The 21,231-nt window shown below is 37.5% G+C and overlaps 1 protein-coding gene across 2 annotated transcripts in view; it reads left to right on the plus strand.

The window, feature by feature from the left end:
- Window positions 1-21,231, plus strand: part of ESF1 (ESF1 nucleolar pre-rRNA processing protein) — an 86,513-nt gene that overhangs the window by 55,275 nt on the left and 10,007 nt on the right. For both annotated transcript variants that reach the window (XM_006143656.3, XM_014585986.2), the window contains exons 10-11: window positions 11,438-11,559; window positions 15,187-15,274. In XM_006143656.3, the coding sequence (XP_006143718.1) occupies window positions 11,438-11,559; window positions 15,187-15,274 (210 nt within the window). The remainder of the gene's footprint in view (window positions 1-11,437; window positions 11,560-15,186; window positions 15,275-21,231) is intronic.

Raw genomic sequence — 21,231 nt, forward strand, 5'->3', positions numbered from 1 at the left:
GGTGGCGGCGGAAGCCTCCCTCTGAGACTCTCTCTCTCTCTCTCTCTCTCCCCCTCCCCCCCTCTCCCCTACCCCTCTGTGAGCACCTGTGCCCTATGGCAAAATGAGATGAAAAAGATAATTTCATTGTCTTTGATATTCAAGAATTTCAATATGATATATTGAGATAATTTTTTTGTCTGTTAACTTTACTCTTTTGGGGATTAATTTGATACCCAGTTTCTGAAAATTAGTATCTTTCATCAGTTCTGAAAACTTCTCTACCATAATATTTTTAAGTTTTATGTTTTCCTCATCGTTGTTTTCTCCGTTCTGCTGGGTGCCTAAAGGTACTTCCAGTCCAAGACCAATTGAAACTTAAAGTTTTGGATTGAAGTTATTTTGGGCAACAAAAGTAGTTTGATATTTTCTATTCCATATCTGATAGCTCATGTTTCTATACCTTTGAATCTGTGCAGCATATTCAATAGCTTCTTCAGTTCTGTCTTTCAGTTCATTAATTCTTTCTTCACCTTTGTCTTGTTTAATTTGGCCATTGACTTTATCATTTCATTTATGTTTTTTATTTTGGGAAGCTCTTCCCTCCCCGCAAAAATAAATCTGTTTTATGCTTTTAATAGTATAATTTTTAAAAATTTCCTGTTTTAAATGTACTTATTTTATATTCTGTCACTGATAATTCTAAAGTCCATAATTGTTATGGTTCTGACTTAGAGGTGTTTTTTCCTGCTTACTCTGTTTCATAGTGAATTTTAATTGTGATCTTGTTGAATTTTTCTTTAATAGGAATTCTCAGAGGCCTAGGTCAAAAGTCTTTTAGAGATTATTTGCTAGGTGCCTAAGGGTACTTCCAGTCCAAGACCAATTGAAACTTGAAGTTTTGGATTGAAGTTATTTTGGGCCACACAAGTAGTGTAAATTCCTGCCACAAATCCATGGATTTGTGGACTTGTGGTTATAAATTCTCTGGGGGGGAATGTATTTTTATGTCCCTTTTTTGCTCAAAATCCAAATAAACACTTGTTCCCTTTCAGTTGATGGGAAAGGAGCAATTCCCACTGAGAGTACCCTTAAGGATTTCCTGGCTTTGTGTAGTGGTCTCTGATAGGACCTCCCACCATGATTAGGCTTCACATCTCCTTGGCAAGCAGCCCTTTATGGCCCAAGATTCCTACTAGATCATAGCAGATGCTTCTGAGCTGGTTTAACATTTTTATTTAAGATTTTTTTCGTGAGTGGATTTTGAGAAAGTTCTTTTCTTTCCTTACTTTTTAACTGTTCATATGAGAACAGCAGATGGCATAACGTTTACATTGTTGGACTCCCATGTAGTCAACTGCAGTTCGAGCCCTGGACCTAGCAGCTTGCTTTCTCACTTTCCCTCTCTGTCTCTCTCTGGTCAACTTTAAAAAAAAAAAAAGTAAAATAAAATAATTGCAATTAATGTAATTAAATAAAATAATTATTTAAAAAAATTTGACTCTAAGAAAAGGTACAACTTGATTTACAGTAAACTGAATATACAGTTGGCTCTCGGTATCCTAAGATTCCACATCCATAAATCTAACCAACTGCAGATTGAAAATATTCTAAAAATTCTAAATATTCCTAAAAATAATAATAAAAGTAACATTGCAATAAAAATAATACAGGGCCCAGCAGGTAGCGTATTGGTTAAGGTGCTAGGCTCCCACATAGTCGACTGAGAGTTGAGTCCTGGGCCAGCAACTTGAAAATAACATCGGGTATGTGTGCATATGTACATGCCCAGAATCCCAGGAGAATAGAGGAGGCAGGATGGCAGCATGGCCGTCCTCCCTGGGGAGTGATTTCTCACTTTCCTTTTGTCTGTCTCTTTCTGGTGAGTGCACATGCCCTATGGCAAAAACCTTAAAAATAAATAAATAAATACAAAATTTTAAATATAGTATAACAACAGTTTATGAAGGATTTACATTGTATGGTAATCTAGACATGATTTAAATAATACAGGAAGGTGTACATGGATTATACGCAACTATCACACCATTTTATATATGAAGAACTTGAGCATCTTTGTATTTTAGTATTTACAGGAGGTCTGGAACCAATCCCCTATGGATACCAAGGGGCGACTGTACTTATAAGTGGACAGCATCATTCTAAGGGAGAGCAAAAGGATTTCAAAAAGGTTAGAGTATGATAAGCCAAAATTAAAGAAATGTAAAACAATTTTTACCCAGTAAAATAGCTGTTAAGCCATCAGCAGCAACAAAAACTATTAACATTTATTCATTTAGTATGTATTTTGAGGATCTCGTCTGTGGCTACATCATTGAAGTTTTAAAAGATACAGAATTAACAGTTGTATAAGAAGCAATTCCCAATCCAAACAGCTTACCTATACCGTTTATCTGTATTACCCTTATAGCTGTTCATGTTGTTTCTATATAGTGATATAAAGACTATTTATTGGTTCTGGCTTATTGGTAATATTTTGCTTTTTGCTATTCTTCTCAAGGCTCGTTGATATTTTCCTTTTTTAAATTGCCAGAGAACACATGCAATCACTAGAAAGAGAAAAAGCAAGCACCTTCTGAAGGGGAGTAGTTATGCCATGATCCTCTTTCATTCATTTCTTCATCCTATCATGATTTTAGGCATGTACCACACACTTGCCTGGTGAATTTTTCAAGCTACCAGGGCTAGAATTTGAACTTCAGCCATTTGGGTTCTCGCTCCTTACGTACAATGCTTAACCACTGGACTACTAGGCTTGCCTGTACTCTTAGTTACATGTGTCATTGCTCCCAGTCAAAAAGGTTAGGGACAAATTTGAGTTGTTTTTCCTTTCATTTGCTCATTTACTCAGCAGGCTTTTATCAAGAGTGTGCTTTATGCCAGGCCTTTCCACTAGCTACTAGGGTTAGTAACCTTCATGAGAAAAACAACCATGGCATCTGTCCTGACAGAGCTTGAATAGTAATAACAATTTTTTTAATTATACAAATAATATAAAATTTTAACTCTGGTAAATGGGAGAAAATAGAGGGACAGGGCACTATAAAACTTTAGCAAAGGGGCAGCAGGTGACATGGTGTGTAAAGGCACTGGACTCCTACATGACTGACTGCAATTCAAGTCCCAGACTGAGCAACTTGAAAATTACACCCCATACATTTGCATATGTGCCCAAAAACCCAAGAGAAAATAGGGGGAGAAGAGATTGAGGTGTGGCCATTCCTCCAGGGGGTGATTTTTCACTTTCCCTCTCATTGTCTTTCTGTTTCTCTCTGATTAATGCATGCACCCTGTGGCAAAAAAAAAAAGAGTAGGAGAGGGATTTATAGAAGCTCACACAAGAAATTATGAGATCCAAAACCAAGTTGAAGACACTTCTAATCTTCATCTTTTCTCTAGAAAGATTAGTAATTTGGCTTATCCAAATGCTTTGAGGACATCCTGTGTACATAGTACCTTACCTTTTTTTTTTCTTAAGAGATTTTTGCTGTTGGGCACATACACTTGCCAGAGAGACAAAAAGCCAGAAAGCACCCTCCAGGGTGAATGGCCATGCCACAGGCCCCTCTCTAATTTGGGCACGCACACATGCACACATGCCTGACATAAATTTCAAGCTCCCAGATCTGGGACTTGAACTGCAGATGGCCACATGGGAGTCCACTTCCTGACCCGATATTACCTTATCTTACTGTGGAGGAAAAAATAGAACTCGCAACAATCTCTGAACCAGGTATCTATCTGTATGACCCTTGTCAGATGAGTAAATGTATCTGTCCTCCCCACACACTGGGAAAACAGTCTAGTTTGGAGGGTTGCCTTGACTGTACTCTTCCCTCAGGGCACAGCTGGCAGTACACCCAGAAGGAATTCCAGTTTGAAATTTTGATATTACAAGTGGTAGGTATTATATTTTAAAAGCTACTTTTGGAATTGAGAGTTACATTCTATTTTATAACATACACTCATAAAGATTGAGCCTTAAGTGTTCCCAAATACACTCAGTAGATACTAAGTTGTCATTTAAGAACTGCCAGTTTCAGCCTACATCAGAAATCTTAAAATGTTTCATTTTTATAAATAAAGCCAACTAGTGTACCTAGTTGAATTATTTTAAGTTATTCACATCCTGTCCTTTGAAGAGTTTTCAAGTATGTCAAATGAGTAATGTCAGAAGGAATGTATACTCCTGTTTTAGGAGAATTTGTAAGGATATTTAAAAGTACTTTTATATGTATGCAGGTTGTCAAAATAATGCTGAATGGATTGAGCTTAAATGATTATTTTCGTAATTGGGTCATCTATGGGTCATGGTTGACTTTGAAAGGAGTCTTTTCCTCTTATTGTAGGATTATTGGTATTATTTTAACTAATTCCACCGCCCTCAGATATATGCTTAAAATTTTCTAAAAATTTTATACAAGGCAAAAAACAGTTATAATGAAGTTGTTTTTCAGTCGCAAAGTGGCTGCTCTTAAATGAGGCTAAAACTGTCTCTTAAGAATGTTCTTGTGCATATGCCAAGAGACTTCTGGGATGGGCATATTTTTAAGAACTTAAAACATAAACAACTGTGATCTGTGGCAAGAGATTTAAATGACCTCATGATGACAACAAGAACAAAGCATTTTTAAGTTATCATGGTGGTGTGTTAATTCATTGCAATATGTTTGTCATTCTATTTTGGTGTATTGAGAACCAGGCAAAGAAAATTACTGACTGTATTTATTGGAGATGCTATTTCTTTATTATTATAAATAAACTAAGTACTAAAAAAAATATGATTTCCTAAAATTAAATACTTGATAAAATATTTCAGAGCTATAGATCCTCTTTAAAAAAAAAAAAAAAGAACCACTTACAGATAAAGGCCATTTATTTAGATACTGAAGTTTTGATTCATTTTCTGTTGGAAAGAATATGTTCCAAACATGAAAGATCAAACAGTTGGCTTGAAATAAGACTTCTTCCTTCAAGAGAGATCAATTAACTGTTTATTAAGTACTTACTATGTGTCTGGCACTATGGTAAATATTATGGAATACAAAAGGTGATTTTAAACCACTTATGGTCTTGTTGGGAGAAAAGGCATACTTGGATGAAATTTATAAAATGGAAAGATATACTTATAATCAAGTATCAAATCAAATAAAAAAAAACACTCTTATGTAGTGCAAATAACACAGCCTTCTTTTCAGAAATGACTGTTTTGTTCTGTTTTTAATTGCCACAAGGCATATGCACTTGCCTGAGAGAGAGAGATGAACACACACACACACACATACACACACACACACCCTGCGCCATGAGTCATGGTTACATGACAATCATTTTTTTCTCTATTTCTTTATCTCCTCAGAGTTTAGGGCATGCACACACATGTACTGACATGTTACTCAAGCTGACAGGCCCAGGATTCAAACTGGGGTCATCCACACATGGAATACGGCTTCCTTGTGCCTGCGGCTTAAGCACTAAGCTACAGGCCAACCCCAGAAATTACTTTCAGCCGTTGTTTAGAACAATGGTATTGAAGTAGGGGTTAGTTTACCCCTCAAGAGGACATTCGACAATGTCTGGGGACATTTTTTATTCTCATACTAGGGCTCCTGGCATCTAGTGGATAGACCAGAGACATGGCTAAATATCTTGAAAAGCACAGGGTAGCCAGCCCTTCACAACAAAGAACTTTCTGGTCCAGAATCACATAGCGCTAAAGTTGAGAAACCTTGATGGGGAACCTACGAATGTCCATTCTGATGAATTTTGAAGCTGTGGGAGATGAATTCTCATCATTCCCTAAAGGTTGTCAGCTTTGCGAATGTTCTTTGCCTGAGTCCCTTGGACCCCTACACAGAGGTTTTAAGTACCCATAGACTCCTGAAGACTGTGCATGTTTCTCCAGTAGTGTTCCAAGAAGAGAGTCCATAGCATTATCTATTGCTCAAGTTATTCATGTCTCCAAAAAAGGTTGAGACACATCAAACCAATGTTCTAGTCACCTAAAATAGTTAATTACAATAAATATTTTTTAAAGTAAAAATAAATAAATAAAGATAATACAGAACCTTCCTTAGCATTGTCTTATGTTAAAAGTAGAGTTTAAGTTTCGAGTATTAAAAGTAATCAGATAATTTTTTTCTTAGTTTTTTTTGTTATTGTTTTAGGTTTTTTTTTTAGGTTTTGTTTTTTTTTTTTTCTCTGCCATAGGGTATGTATGCTTGCTAGAGAGGTGAGGATTGGGGGAGGAGAAATGGCCACATCGTAGTCCCCTCTCCATTCTCCTCTTGGGATTATGGGCATGCACACGCACTGGGACTCAAACCATGGAGTTGGCCATGTGGAATCCAGTGCTTTACCTACCATGCCACCTTCTGGCCCCAGCATATACTTTAAAAAAAAAAAAAATGTCGGGACCAGCAGATGGTGTAATGACTACCACTGGACTGCCATGTAGTTGACTGTGGTTTGAGTCCTCGACCCGGTGGCTTAAACTCACGCTGGGCACATGTGTGTGTGTGTCCAAGATCTCGAAAGGAGAATGGAAGAGAAGGGATTGCTCGCTTTCTGTCCCTCTGCCCCTCTCTGTCTTTCTGGCAAGCACACACACCCTGTAACAAAAACCTCTTCAGAAAATAAAAATACTTCATCAAGAAGAGGGGGGTGAATGGACCTCTGACAGGCTCTTGATATGCTACAGTCCTTCTCCAGCCTTCCATTCAGCCGGGATCTTGAGATAGGGGAAATGGATCCCCGATAGTATCCTGTCATACCATGATCCTACTCCAGCCTTTCATCCATTGAGTGCACCCCACACGTTCAGGTTGATGTGAGATTCGAACCCTAGGCTTTTCCATATGGCTCCAGTGTTGTGCAGTAGGGCCTGACTGTCTCCATCACAACTGGGCTAGAAAATTATTTTTGGAAAAAAACTCATCTATATTAATTAATTTAATATTTTGAAGTAATAAAATCTTTTTTAATGTGTTAGGAAATAATAGTTGAATATCTTTGAAGATTATTATTTAAGCATATTTAATATGCATTTAAAATTTGAGAGGACTATGTGCCGAATCACAGGTATAAAGGGTCATCAGAAAAGTCATGTATTTTTTTTTCTATGCAAAAATGGGTCAAGACTTTTCTGACAACCCAGTGTGTAAAGCTTTTGGGAGTTTTTTGGGTTTTTTGTTTTGTTGCTTTGTAGGGCACACAAACTCGCCAGGTGCTGGGGGGCAGCAAGCCGCCACCAGGTCTGGGACTCAAACAGCACAGTGGGACTTGTAGGAGCCAGCCTTCTGAAATTCCAGACCATCTGCTAGTCCCAATTTTTTTTTTATTTGAAATTAACTTGTTTTGTCAGAATTTGTTGTTTGATTCATTGATATGGACATGGTTTTGTGTAGTCCACATTTCTCCTGAAACCATTTAGTAAAATGAATTATGTTTTCCTCATAAGAAAAGTTTTTAAATTAAGAGTTGGTGTTTCTTCTTTGGCATTCAGTAAATCAGAAATTCCACCAGCAATACGTTATAAAAAAGCAAATCTTCATAACCTTGAATGTGCACATAATTCAATACTGTTTCTACATCATAGAAATTTGGAGATTAAATCTTGGCTTAAAAGCTAAGGAAGGGACTTAAGAGAGCAACTGTTCCAGCTGTTTGAGACTTTCCTTTGGAGCTCAAGCCTTCAAAGTACTGCTTATGTTTTATTTATTTGTATTTCTACAAAATAGTTCATTTAAGGTAGAAAATGGGTGCACATGTGAGAGATTGGGTATTTCTAATCTATACCAGTCTCATTTTGCAGATAGAGAACCTAAGATCCAAAGCTTTAGATTTTATTCTTGGGCTGTACTTTTTTTTATTCTGTAGGTCAAACCTGATTTTTAATGGATCTGGTAGTGGTATAGAGGATGACCAGGAGTTGAAATTCCAGGTGTACAGCCTTCTACCAGTGTGTTTTCAGGCATAGTGCCAAACATTTTCAGTCTCTGTATAGTTGTCATCATCAGGAAAGAAAATTAGAGCATCTGTAGGATCATTTTCACTTTCTTTGAATTTAAAATGTATCTGGGGAAATGATCTGGATTAACAGTGTTTTTCTTTTAAAAAAAAATTTTTTTTTCAAGTCAAATAACAGCATTAAAAGAACTAAACAAGGGGCCGGCAGGTGGTGTGGTAGTTAAAGGCTCTGGATTCCCATGTGGCCAACCGTGGTTCAAGTCCTGGACCTGGTGGCTTGCTTTTTCACTTTCTTTTTCTCTCTTTCATTCTGTTGCTCTCTGGTCAAATTGAAATACATGAATGAATAAATAAATAAAGTTAAATAAAATATTTGTTTTTTTAAAAAAGCTAAATAATAAGAAATGGAATCTGAACTTGGTAGTTTTTTTTTTTTTTAAGTGGTTTTTGCCTTAGGGCATGTGTGCTCCCTGGAGAGAGAAAGACAGAGACAGTAAGAGGGAAAGTGAGAAATCACCCCCCAGGGGGAATGGCCTCACCACAATCCCTTCTCCATTTTCCTCCTGGGACCTTGGTCATGCATGCACACATACCCGACATGATTTTTGGGGAATTGCCTTACTAATCCATTTTTATCAGCTACCTGTAGTTCCCAGGAAACACAGGCTTTCACTTGGGCAGCAGCAGGAAGAATTATTATGTTAAGGGGATAAAAATAACTTGTCTTTTGCTATGAAATAATTAGTAGCCCATTATATCCTGAGATTTTTTTCCCAGAATTTTTCCTAGAGGTTCAAAGCTATGTAAGGGGAATGAATGTTTAACCAAAAGACAGAATTTTTTTTTAATGTAAGTAGCTTAACCATATGTGAAATTACTGGGTTTACCTATTAGTTTATTTTTATTTAGTTAGGTTATATTATTGTTATTTATTATTAGGAAATAGCTTTTAGAAGCTGATCCCATATCACTCTGCTCTTGAAGTATTATAAATATAGACACATTTGAAGATATTGTGTGTTTGGTTCCAGACCACTGTAGTAAAGCAAATACTGCAATAAAAGTAATTACATGATTTTTTTAGTTTTCCAATGCATATAAAAGTTATGTTTATATTATACTGTACTCTTTTAAGTGTGCAGTAGGATTATGTCTTTAAAATGCAGTGTCCATACCTTAGTTTTAAAATTTTATTGTTAAAAAATGCTAGCTGAACCTCTAGTGAGTCCTAAGCTTTTTGCTGGTGTTGGGTCTTGTCTCAGTGCTAATGGCTACTGCCTGATTAGAGTGGTAGTATCTGAAGGTTGAGTGGCTGCAGCAATTTCTTAAAATAAATCAACAATGAAGTTTGCTGCGTTGATTGACTTTAACTTTCACAGATTTCTCCACAGCACGTGATACTGTTTGATAGATAGCATTTTACCTATAATAGTGCTGCTTTCAAAATTGTAGCCAGTCTTCTCCAACCCTGCTGCCACTTTATCTGAGTTTATGTAATATTCTAAATCTTTCATTGTCATTTTGACAAGTGCTCACAACATCATCAGAAACAGATTTCCTCTCAGGAAACTGCTTTCTTTGCTCATCCCTAAAAAGCAACTCCTCATCTGTTAAACTTGATCACAAGGTAGCAGCAATTTAGACACATCTTAAGGCCCTGCTTCTAATTCTAGTTATTTTGTTATTCCCACCATGTATGCAGTTGATTTCTCCACAAAGTCTCAAACTCCTCAAAGTCATCAATAAGAATTGGAATCAGGGCCAGCAGGTGGCGTGGTGGTTAAAGGCACTGGACTCCCACATGGTTAAACCATGGTTCAAGTCCTGGACCTGGCAGGTTGATGTCTCGCTTTTCCTCTCTCTCTCTCTCTGATCAAACTGGAAAATAACAATAAATAAAGTTTTTTTTTTTTTTTAAAAGAATTGGAATCAACTTTGTGCAAACTCTTATTGATTTTTTTTAACCTTGTTTCATAATTCACAAAAGTAATGGCTTCTGGGATAGTGAATCCTTTCCAGAAGATTTTCTGTTTACTTTGCCAAATAATCAGAGGAATCACTGTATATGCCAGCAATGCCTTAACGAAATGTATTCCTCAAGTAATAAGACTTTTTTTTTTGGAAAGGTTTTCACTATAGGGCGCGTGCACTCTCCAGACAGAGAGAGAGAGAGACAGAGAGACAGAAAGCGAGAAATCACCCCCAGGGGTGATAACCACGCCGCAATCCGTTCTCCTCCATTCTCCTCTCGGGATCCTGGGCATGCACGAACATGCGCCCAGTGTGAGTTTAAGCCACTGAGTCCAGGACTTGAACCACGGTCAGCTACATGGGAGTTCAGCAACATAGTCATTACGCCAACTGCTGGTCCCTTAGATTTAGATCTTTGATCCACCTTGATTTGATTTTTGTCAATGATGAGAGGTAGGAGTTCAGATTCATCTTTCTAAAAGTGGATATCCAGTTTTTCCAGCACCATTTGCTGAAGAGGTTTTCCTTTTCCTGTTGGATTGACTGATACCCTATGTAAAAAATCAGTTGACTATATTTGAGAGTTTATTTCTGGGCACTCTATTCTATTCCATTGGTCCACCTGTTTCTGTGCCAGTACCATGCTGTTTTGATTACCACAGCTTTGTAGTATATTTTTGGGTCTGGGAGTGAGATGCTGCCCATTCCTCTCTTATTTTGTAGGATTGCTTTGGCAGTACAAGGTCTTTTATGATTACAGGCAAATTTTATGGTTGTCTTTTCTAGATCTGTGAAGAATGTGTCTGATACTTTGATTGGCATTGCATTAAATATGTAGATTAATTTGGGTAGAATTGCCATTTTGATTATATTCTTCCAATCCAGGAACATGGAACATCCTTCCACTTTTTTGTGTCATTTTCAATTTCTCTTTTTAGCTTCATGTAGTTTTCCTTGTGGAGGTCTTTAACTTCTTTGGTTAGATTTGCAGAGTTCTTAATTGTCCTGATTTCAGTATTGTGTCTCAGGGATTAGGGAGACTTCAGGAGAGGGAGAGCGACAGAGCCATGGCTAGTTGGTAGAGTACATTTATCCACTAAGCTTGCCATCTTATGTGGGCATTATCTTTTAGCACCTCAAAACAATTACAGTAGTAACATCTCAAAGATCATTGATCACAGGGTATCACAGCAGATATAATAATTGAAATATTGTGAAGATGACGAAAATGTGACACACAATGAAATGAGCTCATGCTGGTTGGGAAAATGGTACCGATAGACTTGCTTGATACAGGATTGCCACAGTTGTGCAGTTTATAAAAAACACAGTTATCTGTGAAGTGAAGTAAATAACGTATGCCTGTATTCACTGTTGCATGTTACCTTGTTACTCCATTAAATATATGTAAATTACATTTGTTTGGTTTGGGAAGTTACATTTTTCAGTGATTGAAGGTACAGTGTTTTAAACTAAACTATTTGGATTATTTTCTCAGGTCTTAAAGAAAGTGCAGAAGAGATGGTTAGAAACAAATTGGAAGGAAAGGATAAACTGACGCCTTGGGAACAATTTTTAGAGAAGAAGAAGGAGAAGAAAAGACTGAAAAAGAAACAGAAGGTATCACTAATAGATACAATCAAATATTTATTGAATACCAACCATGTATCAGAAGTCACCAGGTAGTTGACACCTATTATCTCAACATGCAACTACTGTCTGGAGTAGGCCTTGTTAACCCAGTATTAAGAATGAGGAAGATGAAAATTCAATTTGTTAAGTATTTTCTATTGGCCATATAATAGTGTATGCAGAGTGGTAAGAGCCTAGGGCCACTTTGGCACTAGTTTATATTTACTTGCTACCAAAATAAAATGCATTGTTTAGTTGGTATCTAGATACAAAGCAGTATCGTTTTACTCTATATTATTTGAGGAAGAGAGATTCATACAGATTTCTTTTACTTCAGGATGTATGCATATAGAAGTTTTTAACGTAATGAAGTTATGGTATACATTTCTGTTTCTCAACTGATTTTCTCACTTTCAGTATTATCATATGACTCTTTAAATATCTTATTGTCATTAAACCCCTTTTTCAAGAATGTTTTCTGAACGCTAATACATTATCAATTAGAAAATATAATTTGACTTTCATCATTCAAGGGAATAACCGTTTTCCATAGTTCAATTCCTTTGTAATAACATTGACCACCTAGGGTTTTTGTCACTTAAAATACTGTCTTATCACTGAAGTGCAGTGTCATTATCTTGCAATGTCATCACTAACAATCAAAAAAATTTACAACTTGGGAAATCTTAAAGTGATTAGTTCTAGTCTAGCTCTCTTGTTTTATAGTTGCAGAAACTGAAGCAATGTGTTTGATGTTCACATTGCCAGCGGCCAAGCCAAGACCAGAATCCATGATTTCTCTGTACAGTGCTCTTTCTATTGTACTGTATTGTTTCTTCATATACTCTCTAAGCTTAAAGTATTTCTGGTACAGCTGTGAAGATATTGTTTCTTCATATACTCTCTAAGCTTAAAGTGCTTCTGTTACAGCTGTGAAGATAGAGGGCCGCAAAGCTGAGAAATGCGATGGATTAATTCTTATATTACCATTGTAGTCAGGGTTTGTGGAAATGAATAGTAAAATGGAGAAACAGGGTAAGAATCTTGCTCCTTATGCTTCCTATAACTTCCTTAGGACTAAGTAGGAACATCTCTTTTTTTAAAAGAATTATTTTATTTAACTTTATTTATTTATTTATTTATTTAAAACTGATTAGAGAGGGACGGAGCGAGAGAGAGAGAGAGTGAGAAAACAAGCTGCCAGGTCCAGGACTCAAACCATGGTCAACCATGTGGGAATCCAGCACCTTTAACCACCATGCCACCTACTGGCCCCATAAGTAGGAACATCTTTTAAATGGAGTAACTCCCCAGATGATTAAGCTATCAATTTCTTGAAAGATTTTTCAAGTGAATATTTATGGGGTCAAAAAAGTAATCACTTTGGGAACCAGCAGTTAGCGTAAGGGCTGTGTCACTGGATTCCCACGTAGTTGACCACGGTTCACGTCCCGGACCCGGTGGATTAGAACTCACGCCGGGCACGTGTGCATGCATGCCCAAGATCCCGAGAGGAGAGTGAAGGAGAAGGGATTGCGGCGTGACCATCCCCCCTGGGGGGTGATTTCTCGCTTTCTGTCCCTATGTCTCTCTCTGTCTGTCTGGCGAGCGCACACGCCCTATAGCAAAAATCTCTCCAAAAAAAAAAAGTAATCACTTTGAGGCTATTTTTTTTTTCCCCATTTGATTTTCGTTTGTTAGGAGCCTTTAGCTTATCTTGTAATTTTACTTTTTCCCTTCATTGGGCCAAGCCTGGAGTCACTTCATTAACAATATTCAAAATATGTTTGTTGAGTGTCTAGTGTATTCTCAGTCTCAGTGTTCTGTAATGAATTTGATGAGTCCAGCAGATCCTTTCAACTCCAAAGGCTATCTGGATACAAAAGGGTTTCAAGAATTTTCTTCAACTTAAAAATCCTTTTTGCCTCAGCAACTTCAATTTTGATACTGAGAAATTATTACTAAAGAAATTAGTAAGTGTTCATGTGCCATGATATTTTAGTGTTTTGATGTAACCATCATTTATAGCTATAAAACAGTTCAAAAAATGTATATTGTCTTTTTTTTTTTTTTTTTTTGAGAGAGATTTTCACTGTAGGGCGCGTGCGCTCGCCAGACAGACAGAGAGAGACATAGAGACAGAAAGCGAGAAATCACCCCCCAGGGGGGATGGTCACGCCGCGATCCCTTCTCCTCCATTCTCCTCTTGGGATCTTGGGCACGCACGCACACGCGCCTGGCGTGAGTTTTTTAAGCCACCGGGTCCGGGACACGAACCGCGGTCGACTACGTGGGAGTCCAGTGACATAGCCATTACGCTAACTGCTGGTTCCCAAGTAGGTTGCTTGGTTTCCATAGTTGCTTGTTTTTGAGAGTTGTTTTTTCTGAAATTAATATCAAGTTTAACCAATATGATTGGAGAAGATACTGGGTCCGGGACTTGAACCACAGTTGGCTACATGGGAGTTCAGCGACATAGCCATTATGCTAACTGCTGGTCCCAAAAAAATGTATATTGTCTTTTGGCTAGAACTGCTATTTTGAATATTATTTCATTAGCACACAGTGGGTCTTCTTGCAAGCAGGATGATGGTTTGCAGAAATGTATCCTGAACATTTTTGATGAAATGACTTATGTTTTATAGATTCCTGGAATTAAGATCAACCTGTTCGTCTGACCTTAGTTTACATGTGTTCTATTTATTTTGTAGGATTGACTTCTTAATTTAAATTACTAATTTAGGAGACAGTCTGTTTATGTTTGAATTTGGAAAATTTAACAACTGATTTACCTAAAACTTAGCATAGTACTTTAAAGGGTAGATTCCAGATAAAACAAGATAATTGTTGAAATTGGGTAATGCAGACAGGGGAGACATCACACTGTCCTTAACTAGTTTTGTATGTTTCACAGTTTCATAGTAAAAATCATTTCTTTCAATTAACCAGAAGATAAATTGCTTTAAATAATATTTAAGAGATAACTCACAAATCAGTACTTCATACTATTGATAGCCACACCATTTGTCTCGTGAGAGATAAGGTTACCTGTCTACCGATCATCCATCTGAAAGTATTCTTCAAATGTATGCATCTTTTACTTATGTTTCTTCTAGCACTACCTTGAATTATAATTACTTACGCATATATCTTTGTGTATCATATCCTTTAATAGATTGTGGCATTTTTAAGGACAAACATGACAGTTTTTTCTCCCAAAGTTCTACATAATCTCTTGCATTTACTATGTATTCCAAAATCATTTGTTGAACAAACACAAGAATGACTTAAGTGTAAGTTATTTTGTAAACTGGTCCATTTGAAAACCTAGTTTAATTTTAGATTGAACTTCTTGATTTAAAAGAAATACTGGGACCTGCAGCTGACTTGATAGTTAAGGCGTTGGACACCTATATATCTGACCACAACTCAAGTCTCAGACCTGCTGGCAGCTTTCTCACTTTCCCTCTCTCTCTCGTCAAAATTTAAAAATAATATTAATAAAATTAAATTATTTTTAAATAAATAAAAGAAATATTTACAGTTTTTCTTCACACATATATATATTATTAATCCTTATGATAAGATATATGTCTTTTTATTTTCAACTTTAAGGCTCTTGGTGAAGAGGCCAGTGAAGATGAACTTCCCTCTGATGTTGACTTGAATGATCCATACTTTGCTGAAGAAGTTAAAAAAATCGGTAAGCTAACTCATATTTATATTAGGTCATTGGAAAGTCATGATATATTTTTCTACGGTTTTCTGTGCAAAAAATGACTTTACCGATGACCCAATAGTTTTCAATTAGAATCTGAAGCAAAAGTTGACATGGGTGAATTAGAAATTCGTATAGTGCCTTAGTGGCCTGTACACAGGTCTGTACTGTGGGGTACCACCATTGGTCAGATTCAGAAGGGTAAAACATGCCCACTCTACATACAAGAAATAATTTCATTAGAGGAGGAGGTTTTTGGTAATATGATTAATTAAGCTTGCTAAGGATTTTTTTCTGGGAATTACCTTTAGAGCCAGCCAGATTGATTCTATACAAGAATTGAGTGGAAATAGAAGAAAACAAACATCTTTTGTGTTTCTACTGCTTTTAATTTTTTTAAAGAATTATTTATTTAATTTTATTTATTATTATTTATAAATTTGCTACATGGCACACGTGCTCACTAGAGACAGACAGAGAGAAAGTGTAAAGCAAGCCGCCAGGTCCACTACTTGAACCATGATCAACCACATGGAAGTCCAGCACCTTAACCACCATGCTACCTGCTGGCCCCTGCTGCTGCTTTATAACACATCCACTTTCAGTGTCTCTCCCAGCAAAAGGTCTAAAGAATTGAAAGTATGTGGGACCAGCAGTTAGTTTAATGGCTATGTCACTGAACTCCCATATAGTCGACTGTGGTTTGAGTCCTGGACCCAGTGGCTTAAACTCATGCCAGGTGTGTTTGCATGTGTGTCCAAGATCCTGAGAGAAGAATGGAGGAGAAGGGATTGCAACATGGCCATCCCCCCGGGGGATGATTTCTCACTTTTTATTTCTCTGTCTCTCTCTCTTTTCTGGTAAGGGCACGTGCCCTATAGCAAAAAAAACTCTCCAAGAAAAAAAAGAATTAAAAGTATGTAACAAATTTCTTCATATGTTTGTGGTGATATATATCGAGTCTTAAAAATTTATGCATGAGGGCCAGCAGGTGACATGGTATTTAAGATACTGGACTCCCACATGACCAACTACAATTTGAGTCCCAAACCCGGCAGCTTGAAAATCATGCCAGATGCTTGTGCATGTGTTCCCAGAATTCCAAGGAGAGAATAGAGGAGAAGGGATTGCAGTGTGACCATCTCCTCTAGGGGGGGGTGATATCTCACTTTCTCTCTCTGTGTCTCTGTCTCTGTTTCTCTTCAGCAAGTATACACACCCATAGCAAAAACCTCAAAACAAAAAAACAAACAAAATTATGCATGGAACCATAGTGTAAAAGTTTCTTCTGCTCAAATACATAAAAACATTTATGTTTCATTTTATTCCTTTTTCACTTATCCTGCTTATTTACAGCTAAAACCCAGGTTTTCTCATTACCATTTGTCTTTGAATCCCTAAACTATCTGGTATATAATTCTCTATATCCAGGGAGCCTTGTTTTCATTAGTATGCCGTTAGTATGCACTACTCATTCTTCCCTGAACTTTTTCATTCCTTTTTGGGGTGTGTAAATGTGTTAGTAAGGTTCAGGCCATACTTGGGCAAGTTAGTATAGAGACTTGCCCTTTGTAAGCACGTGCCATTTGCTCGGTGTTTTGTCTTCCCCCAATCTTTATACCACACACACACACACAAACCCCAAAAGACTTGTTCCTGGAGCAGCTCCAAGCTAGCATTGTAAAGAGAAGGATTTTATGAAGTTTCCTTGCTTCTTGTCCCTTGTGACTAATGGGCCAGAATAGTTCTCTACAGGAAAGTCAAAATTACTCAAAATTATTTCCTGGTTGTTACAGTCTTTTAGCACTGACATTTTATTGATGAAAAGGAGATTATGATGAATAAATTCTATTATGGAATGTGAGGTTCTTGGGAATTGGAAAGGGAAATGGAAACTTAGCATATTCTGCTTTTTGTCATACCTGAGTGGTCATTTCTGAAAGATGGTGGATTTTAGCCTTATCCTCTGGTTTCAGAATACTAAGTTTATAACGGAGAAATGCAGAGCATTATAGTTTCCTTGTTCTCTGGCCAAAGTGCTTCATTTGGCATGTGAAATTTGGTTAAATTGTAGAACTCAGGGTAGGATTTAAATAAGTTAAATGGTTTGATGGTTTGGAGTAGCTAGTTTCTTGGAACAGTATATTTAAATTAGGAATAAGCCTCCTTTGAACTTAGTGTGAGGAGTTCCAAGGAAAAGATACAGATAAAATTTCCTTGTGTTCAATTTACTTTTAATTTCAGAATGCTTCCTGGGAGTTACTGATGTTATGTGGGCTTAAGTATTTTTGTTTGTTTTAGGATTTTTTGTTTTATAAAGAAAAAAAGACTGAATATTTTTATATAAAATTTAGGACTATGAAATGTATCTTGCCATATTTCTTTATTCATTCTATCAGTAAATATTTGATTGCCTACCAGGTGCCAGTCAGTCTGCTAAGCTAGAGATACAACAATAATAATACAAGCAGTATTGCATCTGTCAAGAAGTCTGGTTTTGGAGAAGACATGCTAAACAGATAAGGGTATTATGACAGTGTGGTAAATGTTTCAAGGGGAAGAAATATGGTAATATATAATAATTAACTGGAAGGCAGAAGAGGAATAGAGGAGTTTAGGTCACGAAGGCATTTGAGTGGTAGTATTTGAGACCTGTAGGATGTGAGGGAGTCCAGCATAAGCAGCTTGGGAAAGAGCACTGCAAATGAGGGAGAAGTGGATAGAGGGGCTGTGAGGTGAGGAGGAACATGTTGTGTGGTGTTGGAATTCAGAGACACAGTGTGGCTATAGCATAGTCAGAAAGAATTCAGTTTGCGGCTAGGCTGGATTCACTGTAGGAACTGACCTGTAGGGCTTTGTTGTCGTGGCAATAGTATGGCTTTTATTCTAACAATTGAAAGCAGAGTCTTCAAGCAGGGATGAGTCATAATCTAGTATACACTTTAATATATTACTCTGTTTACTGCAAAGAGAACAAATTGAAGAATAGTATTGGTGAAAATGAGACCCCACTACACTGGGCACATGTGTATCAGTGGCCAAAATCCCAAGAGACTAATGAAGGAGAAGGGATTGCAGTGCCGCCAGCCCCGCAGAGTGATTTCTTGCTTTCCGTCTCACTGTCTCTCTGGAGAGCACACACACTCGGCAGCAAAAAAAAATAAAACCTCTCTTTAAAAAATGAAAGAAAGAGGGAACCAGCAGTTAGTGTAATGGCTATGTCACTGGACTCCCACGTAGTCGACCGTGGTTCACGTCCCGGCCCCGGTGGCTTAAAACTCATGCCAGGCATGTGTGCGTGCGTGCCCAAGATCCCGACAGGAGAATGGAGGAGAAGGGATTGCAGCGTGACCATCCCCCCTGGGAGGTGATTTCTCGCTTTCTGTCTCTATGTCTCTCTCTGTCTGGCGAGCGCAAGTGCCCTATAGTGAAAAACCTCTCCAAAAAAAAAAAAAAAGAAAGAAAGAAAACAAGACCACCCCCCCTTTTACAGAGTTCTAGACTAAAGATGATAATGGTTTAGACTGCATGCTATTAGTGAATTGAAAAGAAAAAAAGAGACCTTAGTTCAAAATTCACTAGTTTATAATTTTTTCCCTAAGTTTTATTATTATTATTATTATTATTTATGAGAGAAAGACCAACACCCTCACAAGGGCCTCACACCATGATTCCCCCTCCCCCCGTCTCTACCAGCCAGGATTATGGACACATGTATGCACACTCCTAGTGTATACAGGTCAACATGGGAACCAAACCTTTATCTTCCATATGGCTTCCAGCATTGTATTACCACTTGTGCGCTCACCAGAGACAGAGAGAGACAGAGAGAAAGAGAGAGAGAGAGAGAGAAAGCAAGCCACCAGGTCCAAGACTCAAACCATGGTCGGCCCTGTGGGAGTCCAGCACCCCAGCCACCACACCACTACTGACCCTCCATGTATACTTTTTACAGCAGTCGACATGCCAGGAGATGTGGTTTCTTACAAAAGATTCACTGAAAAATAAAGATAACATTTTAGAACATGCTTAGTACAGTTTAGGTACTTTGATTTCCCTAGTACTCTGTATCTGACTTAAATCTGAAAACTTTTCAGATAGGAAAACCACTTTTAAAAAAATAATAAATTAAGACATGTTCTCTTAATTCAGTCATGTTAACAGTTCAGAAAAGATCTCTCCATATTTTTTATCTTTTGACTAAACAGTTCAGTCTAGCCCAGAGTAAGTTCTCTGTGAGCAAAGACATTTTCATCACACTAAACTGGGATATCATTTTTAGCCCTGACCATTTTGGAGATTCTTTCTTTCTTACTGCTGTCTTCCTTTCAAGTCTATTTTTACGACTTTTCACCAGGTTGTTATAAAATCCAGAAGAGTTCATTGTGGGCTCTTTGAAATGACTTTCCACAGCTGTGCGTGAAGATCTTTATCCCCTTTATGTATTAATCATATACAGCCTGATTTTTTCTTCCTGCCACAGAACAATCTTCTGCACATGTCACTCGTTCATTTATTTCAAAGGAGGCTATTGATAGCATAGGAGCCACAGTAAATCTGGGATGGGAGTACATACCCTAAGAAAGTGGAACCTTGATGAGACATACGTAAATACATGCCCATACTTGAAGACAGAGACAAGGTTATAATGTTATGGTACATATATAAGAATATTTCAGAAGGTTAGTGAGGGCTGATCCTGTAGCACAGCAGTTGTGCTCTGTGCAAGGAAAGCTAAATCCTGCATAGCTGACTAGAACTGAGTCCCTGCCCCAGTGGCTTCAAAATATGCCATGTATGCCCTAGCGTGCCCAGTCATGAAGGGATAGAGAATTACAGGCAAAAGAGCTACAGTGTCATGAGGGCCCACTGATTTCATCTTCTACCTTCTTCACCCCTCCCCCCTGAACTTTATAGGCTTTCCTGCTGCATTGTGGTAGTTCTCTTCTGGAATGCTATCAGGTTTTCACATTTAGCCCCCTCGCTTGCTTGAGCTCATTGTTTTTATGTCACCTTCTTGAAAAGACTTTTTTTAATATTTATTTATTATTATTATTTTATTTTATATTTATTTATTTGTTTGTTTGTTGTAATTTTCAAGCCTCTGGGTCTAGGTCTCAAATCCTGGATGGCCTTGTGGGAATCCAGTACTCTAACTAACCACCATGCTACCTGCTGGCCCTGAAGAGAAACTACATAACCAAACCAACCTCCTCAGTCTCCAAACCTTTTATTTTGCTTTTCCCTATCCTCCTTACTAACTAGAAGGTAAACTGCATGAGAGAAAAGATTTTAACTGCCTTGCTCACTGCTTATCTCACCAGTATATAGAGCTGGCTTATAACATGATACATACTTGGCTACTATTTATGAGATGAATGAAATAATTTTCTTCTGTTCACTGACCATTTAGTTTTGTCTGTGAGTTTTCTGTTCTCTGTCTTTAAGCGTTAATATTCTTAATGATTTACATGTGGTCTCTATAGATTAAAAGACATTAGTGTTGGGACCAGCAGGTGGCATGGTGGTTAAGGTATTAGACTCCCACATGACAGACTAGATCTGGTAGCTTCCTGTCTCACTTTCCCTCCCTCTCTCTCTCTGTATCTCTATGGTCAAATTAAAAAATAATATTATTAAAATTACATAAAATAATTATTTTTTAAGAAATTAGTGTCATAATAGGAGCAATAAATTTTTTTCTTCTCCATAATGCATATATGCTCACCAGGGGGAGAGAAACAGAGATAGAGATAGGAAAAGTGAGAAATCAGCCTCTGTGGGGTAGCCATGCCACAGTCCCTTCTCCTCCATTCTCTTCTCAGGATTTTGGGCATGCGTACACTCACCTCCAGCGTGATTTTTAAGCCTCCAGGTCCAGGACTTGAACTGTGCTCAGCCATGTGGGAGTCCAGCACCTTAACTACCATACCACCTGCTGA

Source organism: Tupaia chinensis, unplaced genomic scaffold (assembly GCF_000334495.1).
Source record: "Tupaia chinensis unplaced genomic scaffold, TupChi_1.0 Scaffold000101_1, whole genome shotgun sequence".
In the NCBI taxonomy this organism is placed as follows: Eukaryota; Metazoa; Chordata; class Mammalia; order Scandentia; family Tupaiidae; genus Tupaia; species Tupaia belangeri.